This window comes from Psittacula echo (genome assembly GCF_963264785.1).
Source record: "Psittacula echo genome assembly, chromosome: 22".
In the NCBI taxonomy this organism is placed as follows: domain Eukaryota; kingdom Metazoa; phylum Chordata; class Aves; order Psittaciformes; family Psittacidae; genus Psittacula; species Psittacula echo.
Window position 1 is genome coordinate 427926 of NC_137758.1, and position 12052 is coordinate 439977.

Sequence of the window (12052 nt, forward strand, 5' to 3'; positions counted from 1 at the left end):
GCACCCCATAGAACCCCATAGCAAAGCATGGAACCTTATGCCACCCTACATCACCTACAGTGACAGCAGAGATTGCACTCAATGGAGCCCCATGGAACCTCATGGCACACCATGGCATGCAATGGGACCCCATAGCACCCCATGGCACCCCATGGCACCCCTCGGCACCCCACCATACCCCCCACCAGCACCTCACAGCCTCAGCACCCCGGTGCTGCCTGGAACGGGTCCCGGTGCTTCCGGGCAGTCCTGGGGGTCCCGCACCCGCGCGTGCAGCCGCATCCCCACCGCTTTCACCCGCGGTACCCCCCTTGTCCCGGCGCCCACGGAGCACCCGGAGCCGTCATACAAAGCCCACGCCTGTATTTGGCACGGTTTGGTGCTTGGCGGGGGGGACGCACGGACAGAAGCAGGTCCCTAAGGCCACGTTTTGGGGGGGGGGAACGGGGATGGGGACCCCCGCACCCATCACAGCTCCATCGCGCTGCCACCGGACGATGTCTTCAGCGGCACCGAGTCGAACCCATCCGGCATCCTCTGCGGTGATCGGCATGAGCACCATGGCGGGGAACCGCAGCACGGGGCAGCCGCGGCATGGCCGGGGAATGCTCTGGGGTTCGGCCCCCCTTACCTTAGACGTGAGGGACTTGATTTTGCCAAAAAGGGACTTTTTGGTGGCAAAAACCAGGTCGTCCTCAGCATCCTCCCCCTCCATGATGGCACAAGTGTCTGGCGCCGGGAGCTCGCTCTCCTTGGCCGCTGCGTTCATCACCAGCTTGGAGTACTTGTACTCCAACCTATGGATGCACCGGGTGCCGGCACTGGTTATTGGTGATTCCCATCCCCACGTCCCCCCCATCCCATGGGCACCGCTCACTTTTGGTTCTTCTTCCAGAAGTAGGCGGCGAGGGCGGCCAAGAGCGCAGCAGCGCCGGTGCCCGCCGAGATCCCCACCTTCAGCCAGAAATCCGCACTCCGGCACGGCCGCACCGTCTGTGGGGGCAGGCTCCGACCACCCCGGCACAGCCGCGGCTCCCGCCACACGTACGTGGTTCTCTGCAGGGGGAGCAATGGGGGGGTGATGCCATCGGGCACAGCACAGGGGTGATCCTGCTGGTTGTGGTCACATCATGGTTGTGGTCACACAATGGTGGTGGTTTCACCATGGTTGTGGCTACATCACAGTTGTGGTTACACCACGGTTATGGTCACAGCATGGTCCTGGTCACATCATGGTCGTGGTGGCTACATGGTTGTGGTCATGCCATGGTCCTGGTTACACCATGGCTGCAGTAACACCATGATTGTGGTCACACCATTGTTGTGGTTACACCATGGTTGTGGTTGCACCATGGTCACTGTCACATCATTGACACGGGTACACCATGTTTGTTGTCACACCACAGTCATGGTCACACGATGGTCATGGTTACACCATGGTTGTGGTAACACCATGGTAGTGGCAACACAATGGTCGTGGTCACACCATGGTCGTGGTTACACCATGGTTGTGGTAACACCATGGTAGTGGCAACACAATGGTCGTGGTCACACCATGGTCGTGGTTACACCATGGTCGTGGTTACACCATAGTTGTGGTCACACCATTGTCGTGGTCACACCATTGTCATGGTCACACCATGGTTGTGGTTACACCATGGTCATGGTCACGGTCACATCATTGTCATGGGTACACCATGTTTGTGGTCACACCACAGTCATGGTCACACGATGGTCATGGTCACACGATGGTCATGGTTACACCATGGTCGTAGTTACACCACGGTTGTGGTCACACCATGGTTGTGGTCACACCATGGTCGCAGTCAGACCGCGGTCTTGGTCATACCTGGATGCCACCAAGGCAAGCGCTGACAATGGGGCGATAGTGGCTGGAGGAGCAGCGGGGGCACCCTTCGCCCGTCACCCAGAGGAAGTGGAAGGTGCAGCCGTCACAAGTGCCCTCGGGGCATTTGCTGAGGGGGGACACACATAAAACCAGGGGGGGTTCATTTGAGGAGGTGCCAACACGGGGATGGGGGATGCGGCATCCCCAGGGCAAAGCACCCAAGGGATGCACCCACACAGCACCGCACAGGGTGGGCAGGGCATGGGGGTCCTCAGAGGCCCCCCAGCACCCACCTGGGCACGCTCAGGGTGCCGGGGCCAGGGCGCAATGGGTCGCAGCGCAGGCGGATGGTGGTGGCGCGGCCAGAGCCGCACGGCTGTGTCACATCATTGGACCTGCCCGGGGGGGGGACACACACATGGGGGTCAAGGGGGGGCACTGAGGGGGCCCCATGTGCAGAGGTGGGGGGGGCACCCACCGATAGAAGAAGATGATGTCAGGCAGGTCGGGGTGTCCCGGCGGGAAGAGCTCCGGAGGGGATGTGATGCCGTCCAGTGTGGAGCTGGTGGTGACGCCTGCGGGACAGGGGATCAGGGACATGGGGGTCCCATTGCACTGGGGGGGGCCCCATGGCACTGGGGTGTCCATGGCACTGAGGGGTCCTGCATCACTAGAGATGGGGGGTCCCTGGAGATGGGGGGTCCCTGGAGATGGGGGGTCCCCGGGGATGGGGGTCCCTGGGGGTCCGTGGGGCTCACCCAGGATGCGGTCCCCGAGGCTGATGGGCTGCGAGGAGACGGGGCCCTGGTGGTGGGGGTGGTCGGGGGGCACGAGCGTGGCCTGGCACACGTAACCCGTGACCACGCGCAGCCGCGCCTCCGTCACGTTGTCACTGCAGGCGGCCGCCTTCCTGCCCTGCGGACAGCACACGCGTGGGCACGGCTGGGTGCGTGGGGGGGGGTGTGTGTGCCTGTATGGCTCTGCGTGTAGCTGCACATGTGTGTGTGCGTGTGTGCATGCACTTGTATGTGTGTGTGTGCGCGCGTGTGTGAGTGTGTGAGCGTGCATGTGTGTGCATGCGTGTGTGTGCGTGCGTGTGTGTGCGTGTGTGCGTGTGTTCACACATGCGCAGGTGCAAACACGCACATATGGTCACACGCACATGTTCACATACACACGTTCACATACACGCACACACACATTCACACGTATTCATGCACACGCACACACATGTTCATGCGCACACATGAATGTTCTCTCTCACACACACGTGTTCTTTCACACACACATGTATGTTCTCACACATGCGTTCTCTCACACTCATGTTCATACACACACATGTATCTTCTCTCTCACACACACATGTATGTTCTCTCACACACACATGTATGTTCTCTCTCACACACACATGTATGTTCATACACATACATGTTCACACACACGTATGCTCTCTCACACACACATGTATGCTCTCTCACACACACATGTATGCTCTCTCACACACACATGTATGTTCATACACATACATGTTCACACACACGTATGCTCATACACATACATGTTCACACACACGTATGTTCATACACATACATGTTCACACACACGTATGCTCATACACATACATGTTCACACGCACATGTATGTTCATACACATACATGTTCACACACACGTATGCTCATACACATACATGTTCACACACACGTATGCTCATACACATACATGTTCACACACACACATGTATGCTCATACACATACATGTTCACACACACGTATGCTCATACACATACATGTTCACACACACACGTATGCTCATACACATACATGTTCACACACACACATGTATGCTCATACACATACATGTTCACACACACATGTATGCTCATACACATACATGTTCACACACACGTATGCTCATACACATACATGTTCACACACACACGTATGCTCATACACATACATGTTCACACACACACGTATGCTCATACACATACATGTTCACACACACATGTATGCTCATACACATACATGTTCACACACACGTATGCTCATACACATACATGTTCACACACACACGTATGCTCATACACATACATGTTCACACACACACATGTATGCTCATACACATACATGTTCACACACACGTATGCTCATACACATACATGTTCACACACACACGTATGCTCATACACATACATGTTCACACACACACATGTATGCTCATACACATACATGTTCACACACACACATGTATGCTCATACACATACATGTTCACACACACATGTATGCTCATACACATACATGTTCACACACACGTGTATGCTCTCTCTCACACCCGTGTCCTCCCGCACCTGCGGCCCGCAGAGGCTGACCCGGAAGTGGTGCCGGTAGCGCCGCCCGCGGGGGGTGAAGGCCGGGCCCGTGGCGAGCGCCGCGGCCGCCGCCAGCGCCGGGAACTCGTAGCGCAGGAGCCGGCCCCGCAGCGGCAGCGCCGCGGAGCAGTTGTTGTAACAGAGCGAGCGCAGCTGCGCAGAGCGTCACGGGCGGGCAGCACCGCGGAACAGCGCCCCCGGGGACACCCGTGGGGATGGGCGGGAGGGGGACACCCACCCACAGTCACCTGACCTCACAGACAGCACCCATGGACAGCACCCATGGGCCCGAACCCCATGGGCATCACCCCATGGACCACCATACCATAGACCCAAACCCTACAGACACCACTGCATGGCCATCACCCCATGGACCCCTCATCCCATGAACCCAGACCCCGTGGACATCACCCCATGGACCCAAACCCAACAGACATCATCTCATGGACCCAAACCCAATGGACATCACCCCATGGACCCGAATCCCATAGACACCACCCCGTGGGCATCGCCCCATGGACCCCAGCCTCACAGACACCACCCCATGGACCTCCATCCCATGGACATCACCCTGTGGACCCCCCATCCCACAGACATCATCCCATGGACCCCCCCAGGCACACGGGGATGGGCACCTGGTTGCTGTAGGTGCCAGGCCCGCAGGGGTGGCAGGCAGGGAGCCCATCCGAGGGGTGACCCCGCAGGTAGGTGCCGGGTGGGCAGGGCCGGCAGGTGCCCGATCCATGGTCCATGACGTTCCCAGGCGGACACGGGGCGCAGGACCCCGAGGTCTCGGGGGCGCAGCGCCGGCAGAAGGATGCCACCCCCCCGAGGACATTGGTGACGTTGATGGAGTAGAGCTTGGCCACGTCGCTGGTGTAGCGCCGGCCCTGGCAGGGACAGCACCGATCACCGTCACCCACAGCACCCGATGGGGATGGGGATGGGGGGGACACCCCATTCCTTACCTCCTCGTGGTAGGGTGTGCGCTGGAAAGCCCACGTGAAGCTCATGGTTGCGTTCTTCTCCACCACGTAGGTGTAGGACTGCTTCCCCCGCGGGCCCGTCCACGTCTCCACCGGGGTGTTGGTGTGGGAGTTGATGCCCTGCATGGGGATGCGGCAATGGAGGGACCCCCCCCAGCCCAACATGCGTGCCCCCCTATCCCCGGGTCCCACCGCTCACCACCATGAAGTAGAGCTCGCAGTTGACGGTGCAGATCATCTCAAAGACAAAGGTGATCCTGGCCACCTCCTTGCTCTCCGTGTCCTCCAGCACCGGGCTTGGGGGGCTGGGGACAGTGCGGGGGCAGCGTTGGGACCCACGGGGCTGTGTCCCCATCCCTCCATGGGCGCTGGTGCCCCCCCCACCTGAAGCCGGGTACCACCAAAGTGAGGATCATGAAGTCGTTGTCGGAGGCTCCTGCTGCTGTGTAGATGTAGTCCCCGGCCACCTCCCAGCCTGCAGGGACACGGTGGTGGCTCAATGGGGTCCCCATGCAGGGGACAGTGCAGGGACAGCGAGGTCCTACCTGCTATCCCCTTGTACTCAAAGTTGATGCCACTGAGCACCGTGGTCTCCATGTTGGGGGGCAGCACGTTCCACCACTTGTACTCCAGCCCCAGCACCGGCTCCGTGCCCGCAGGGCAGCTCAGGCAGCCTGGGGGCGGGAGGGGACAGCACCGAGCCATGGTGGCACCCAACAGCCCCCCGATACCCACTGGGGATAAGGATGGTGACATCTTGACTGGAGCCCAACAGCGCAGCACCAGGATGGAGCCCACCAACCCCTCTGAGAGCTCTGGGCACCCCTTGGGGATGAGATGATGACAGTGACATCCCCAACAGAGCCATAGGGACAGGAGGGGACAACCCAGCACCGGGGTGGCACCCAGGTCATCCCTTGGGGACAATGACAGCGATGCCCTTTCTGGAGCCATAGGAAAGGACAACCGAGCAGTGGGATGGCACCCACCAACCCCCTGACACCCACAGCTCATCCCCTGGGGACAACGGAGGTGACGTTGGGAGCCCCATGACCCAGCATCAGGATAGAACCCGGGTGCCCCCTCAGTGACAGCGGTACCGGAGCCGTTGGAGTAGGAGCCGAGGGGACAGGGCAGGCAGGCGGAGCCGTTGGCGGCAGCGAAGCCGGGGTTGCAGGGGGGGCAGCGGGTCCGGCCCCCCGACGGGGGCAGCTTGGCCGCCTGCGGGAGCTCCTCGCTGCACACCTTGGGCTCGGCCCATTTGAACATCAACTGCGTCTGCGGAGCCGAGCCGGGGGCTGAGCGGGGCCGGGGGACACGCGGGGATGTGCGGGGACACGGAGCGGTGCCCCCCCCATCCCCGGTACCCCCCCCTCTCCGTACCTCCCCGTGCTCATCACACGCAGTGTGAGTGTAGAAGTAGTCCTTGTCCGTGCAGGGCGGCCGCGGCTTGCAGGAGGCTGAGCCGGGCTCTGCCGGGGTCGGGATGCTCCCATCACCCCCGTGTCCCCCCATGGCACCCCCGGAGAGGGACAACGGAGCCCCTCCATCACCGCGGGGGCACAGGGTGGGGACGGGGGGGGCCGTGTCCCCGCTCACCCGCGTAGCTGTCGGGGTCGCAGGGCTGGCAGGAGGTGGCCCCTTTGCCCGAGGAGGTGTTGGCGGGGCAGGGCTGGCAGGAGGAGGAGCCGGCGGCGGCCGCGAAGGTGCCGGGTTTGCAGGGGAAGCACTCGGAGGTGAAGGCCACCCCTGGCACGGGAGAGGGCTCAGCGATGGGGGAGGGTGTGATGGGACCCCCCCCATCCTGCACCCTGCACCTACCGGTGATGCCGATGTTCCTCACCAGCACCGGCTTGGGCACCTTGGACCACACGGAGAAGGCCGTGGTGCGCCAGAAGAGGACGTTGTTCCCGCGGCTCAGCTCCACCTGGATGAAGAGGGGTGATGGGGGGGTGTCAGCACCCATGCGAGGGGGGGGCTGAGGCTTTAACCCCGCTCTGCCAGCACCCACCATCCCCTTCACACCCTTAAGTGGCATCTTCTTCATAGGGGATGGACAAAGGACCTGCGGGGTGCAATGAGGGACCTCCCACGTCACCTCCCGTCACTCACACTATGGAATTCCCAACCCTTCTCCGTCGTCCGCATCCAGCGCGACTCCTCCGCTGCGGCCTGGCACTGGTCGTTCTGCACCTACAGGAGTGGTGCGAGGATCCCCATGTGCCCAGGGACACCCGCAGTGTCCCCAGGGACACCCCCTTTGCACCCATCACCTACAAAGAACTCGAAGACGATGCTGCTGTCGGGGTAGATGTACTCGAAGGACACGGTCCCCGACTGCTTGAGGTTGACAGCGTACATGAGTGTGGCCGTGCACTCATCTGTGTTGGAGGCCACGTAGTCCCCCAGTGGCACCCATGTTGACCTGGGGTGGGTGACACATCCTCGTCACCGGGATGGACCATGCGGTGGTGAGGATGGTGCCAAAGGGGCAGGGAGGTGGCGTTGGGAATGGGGGCTTGGGGATGTGTCACTGCATGGTGGTCCCTGGAGGACATTTGCTCCCCACCGCACTGTGAGAGGCAATGGGGAGGAGGAAGAGGAGGAGGAGGAGGGATCCCTCACTGGAGCTGCTGGATGAATAATGGAAGTGTTGCTGGAAGTAGGTTACATTTGCAAGTTGCATAAATGCTGCAGCAGCCGCAGCAGCACTGGAGCCACTGGTACCGGGAGGGTTGGATGGTGCCAGCACCAAAGGGCCACGGTGCTGGTTCATGGCATAAAGGTCTGGGGACTCCCATGGGCGCTCTGTGAGGAGGAGTTGGTTGCTGTGGGTGTCCCATGGTGGAAGATAAAGGTGTTGTGTTGTGGGGATGCCCATGGGTGCTCCCTCTGCGAGGGTGTGGGTGTCCCATGGGGCTTGGGGGTCCCACCACCCATAGGGTCCCTGTAGCACCCCGCCAGCATCATCCCCCAGGGAACAGTGATGGAGGGAGTGTGGGGGAGCAGGAAATGGGGTGCTGTCCACACATAGAGGTGTCACAGCACCCATCCTGCTCACTGCTGCACCATCACCATTGTGCCAGGGCAGGTGGTCCCCCACCAGCACCCTATGGGGGGGAAACTCCTCCTCTGGAGGAGCTGGACCAGGCGATCTCCAGAGTCCTTTCCAGCCCTGCTGATGCTGTGACCCCCTCCAGCCCTGTTGATGCTGCGACCATTCCCAGCCCTGTTGATGCTGTGACCATCCGCAGCCCTGCGCTGGCACCGGGACTCACCCCGTGCAGTTCTCCACCGCATCCCCGAAGCTGTCGTCGCTGTCGAGGCTGGTGGCGACGCTGGCGAAGCCGTGGGGCACCTCGTCCCACTCGTCGAAGCGGACGCCGGTGCCCAGCGAGTAGGTGCCCTCGGCGCAGGGCCGGCACCGCTGCGCCTTCATGTCCAGGAACTCGCCCGCCCTGCAGGAGAACGCTGGGCCCGGGGGGGGCACAGGGGTCACCCCAGCGCGGCTTCAACACCGCCCCCCCCGCTCCTCCCTCCCATCCCGGCCTTACAGCACTCGGTGCCCCTGACGGGGTCCGGCAGCCCGGTGCAGAGCCCCGGTGTGTGCGGCACTGCCACCCGCCACCGCGAGCCCGCGCTGTCGCACGCCGTGTACTCGTAGTGGTACTCGGACTGCGGGAGAGGAGACACACGGGGAGCTGCGGCCCCAGAGCACTGCGGGGTGCTGGGGGGGGCAGGTGGGTGTAACACACACCCCTTCCCCACAAGGAGAGCCCTTTGGTGGGAGCAGCCTCTATTGGGAGCATCCTTCATTGGGAGCATCCTTCATTGGGAGCATCTTTCATTGGGAGCACTCCTCACTGAAAGCATCTTTCATTGGGAGCATCCTCTATTGGAAGCACCCTCTATTCAGAGCACCCTCTATTGGGAACACCCTCTATTGGGAGCACCATCTATTGGGAGCACCATCTATTGGGAGCATCCTCCATTGGGAGCACCCTCCATTGGGAGCATCCTCTATTGGGAGCACCCTCCATTGGGAGCATCCTCTATTGGGAGCATCCTTCATTGGGAGCAACCTACATCAGCAGCACCCTCCATTGGAAGGACCCTTCGGTGAGAGCACCATCCATTGGGAGCATCCTCCACTGGGAGCACCTCCCATCGGGAGCACCCTCCATGGGGAGCACCCTTCATCAGGAGTACCATTCATCAAGAAAACCGTCCATGAGGAACATTCTCCATTGGGAATACCATCCATCTGAGCACCCTCCACTGGGTGGATTCTTTGGTGGGAGCACCCTTCCTCAGAAGGACCCTCCACTGGAAGCACTCTCCTTTGGGAGAACCATCCACTGGGAACACCCTTCATTGGAAGGACCCTTTGGTGGGAGCACCTTTGTGGTGCCGCCAGCAGGATCAGAGCCGGGGCACTGTGACCTTCTGGGCTGGGACTGGCTCCAGGCCAAGGAGCCAAATCCAACCGGAGCCATTAATCCCGGCGAAGGCCGATGCCAGTGGCTCTGGTGCGGTGGCGGCATCTCAGGGGCCCCCAGCCTGGGCTGGGGACACAGAGATTGGTGCCACCAGCACAGGGACCCCCATGGGTGCAGCAGCAGCACTGGCTCCGGAGGGATTCCCATGGGAAGAAGGAGCTTGTTCCCCTCTTCCCAAACTTCCCCCCAGTACAAAAGCACTGATTTTTCCCTTAAATCCCAATCCTTTGACCCAATTCACCCTGGGGGGGTGCGGGTTGGGGCTGTCCCCAGAGAGGGATGGGGACAAGGGACACAATTCTCCCCCATGGGGGTGTTCCCCCGGGCCGGGAGCCAGCCCCAGCCCATTGTTCCCGGCTCCGGGCTCTGGAACAAACACACGTGGAAAACCGGATCACGGCACAAACCCAGATGAAAAGCAGCAGCGGGGCCTTGGGGAGGCGGTGGGGGGGACCCCATGGGGCGAGCAGAGCCCCCCTTTCCCCTCACAGGACACTTTGTTCCCACTGGACCAGGCTGGGACCTGTCCATGGGACACGGGTGACCCCCCCATTGGGGTTTGGGGACACTGTGATGTCTCCCCAGTGTCAGAATCCAACCAGGATGTGGGGACATCATGGACCTGGTGGCCACAGGGACCCCCCCAGGTTGCTCCCAGCACCACAGACACCCCCGCTTATCCATCCCATCGCTATAGGGGACCCTTTGTAGCACACCCCCCCTTTCACAAGCAGCACAACCTGGTCCATGCATCCCCTATAGGTGTCAAACCCTCCATGGGGTTCCCTTCTAGGCAAGGGTGGAGCCACCTCCACTATAGGGAACCCCCCATACCTATAGGAGACCCCACACATACTATAGGAACCCACACAGACACTGTAGGGAACCCCTCCATGCTATAGGGATGCCGCCACACTATAGGGAACCCCCCATGCTGTAAGGACCCCCCTGCTATAAGGACCCCACACACTACACAGACCCCCACACTATAGGGACCCCCCCACGCCACAGGAGCACCCCCACCCCATAATATAGGGACCCTCACACCCATTATAGAGACACCCCCCGCTAGAGGGACCCCCACACACCCTATAGGGACCCCCCCGCAGGGCCCCCCCCGCGGTACCGGTACCTCCTTGCAGACGTGGAGCCGCTCCCCGGCGTTGCTCGTCCCGGCCGCGGCCGCCACGCTCAGCGCCAGCAGCGCCCAGCGGGCCCCGGCCATGGCGCAGGATTCGGCCCCGAGCGGGCACCGAGCACCGGGCACCGGCCCCGCCTCCCGCCAACGGCCCGGCCCCGTGCGCGCACCTGCGGGCACCTGCGCCCGCCCCCGCCTCGCAGCGGAGCGGAGGGGAACGGGAACGGCAGCGGCGCCGTTATCGTGGAAGCGCCGGAGCGGGAGCGGCGCCGAGCATCGTTATCCCGGCAGCGCGCGGCACCGGGAGCGTTATCCCTGGAATGGCACCAGGAATCAACCCTCCCCCCCATCCCTGCCTGCACCGGGAGTGAATTCACCCCCCCCCATCCCGGTAATGGTCCCACCCCCTGTTAAGGGCGGCGGGCACCAGGACGTGGAGGATGGGGGAGAGAGGGATATGGGACACATGGGATGTAGGGAGATGGGGATGTGGGATATAGGGACATGGGAACATGGGATGTAGGGACATGGGACACACATGGGAACATGGGATGAAGGGACATGGGGATATGGGATACAGAGACATGGGAACATGGGAGGTAGGGACATGGGGATATGGGATACAGGGACATGGGACACACGTGGGAACATGGGATGTAGGGACATGGGAACATGGGATGTAGGGACATAGGGACATGGGGATATGGGATGTAGGGACATGGGACACACAGGGATGTGGCATATGGGGACATGGGATATAAGGACAGGGGACACAAGGAGACATGGGGATATGAGGACAATGGGTCAGGAGACACACGGGGACGTGGGGCACAGGGAACACGGGATATCAGGACATGGGACACACAGGGACATGGGGATATGCAATATGGGGACATGGGATACAGGTATATAGGGATATGGGACACACAGGGACAGGGGGACATGGGATATGGGGACAGGGACTTTAGTAAAGCATTGACACTGTCTCCAGTGCTCTCCTGCAGACATTGGCTGCCCATGGCCTGGACAGGAGGATTCTTCGCTGGGTGGCCGAGCCCAGAGCGGTGGTGACCGGTGTCACCTCTGGGTCCATTGGCTTTGCCAATGGGATCAGGTTCACAGTATCACAGTATCACAGTATGTTAGAGATTGGAAGGGACCTCAAAAGATCATCTAGTCCAATCCCCCTGCCAGAGCAGGAACACCTAG

The 12052-nt window shown here is 61.2% G+C and overlaps 1 protein-coding gene across 1 annotated transcript; it reads right to left on the minus strand.

The window, feature by feature from the left end:
- Window positions 1-468: 468 nt before the first annotated feature.
- ELAPOR1 (endosome-lysosome associated apoptosis and autophagy regulator 1) lies at window positions 469-11032 on the minus strand (the record flags this gene model as incomplete). Its single annotated transcript, XM_080632894.1, has 22 exons — window positions 10838-11032; window positions 8761-8881; window positions 8485-8677; window positions 7484-7631; window positions 7319-7399; window positions 7028-7133; window positions 6806-6955; window positions 6590-6678; window positions 6307-6484; window positions 5752-5880; window positions 5591-5681; window positions 5406-5511; window positions 5189-5326; window positions 4856-5110; window positions 4200-4373; window positions 2608-2764; window positions 2328-2424; window positions 2143-2244; window positions 1850-1976; window positions 878-1056; window positions 632-797; window positions 469-537 (listed from the first exon to the last, which is right to left on the minus strand). Exons 1-22 carry the CDS (start codon window positions 10928-10930, stop codon window positions 469-471), a joined length of 2949 nt encoding a protein of 982 aa, XP_080489020.1. The 5' UTR covers window positions 10931-11032.
- Window positions 11033-12052: the final 1020 nt, after the last annotated feature.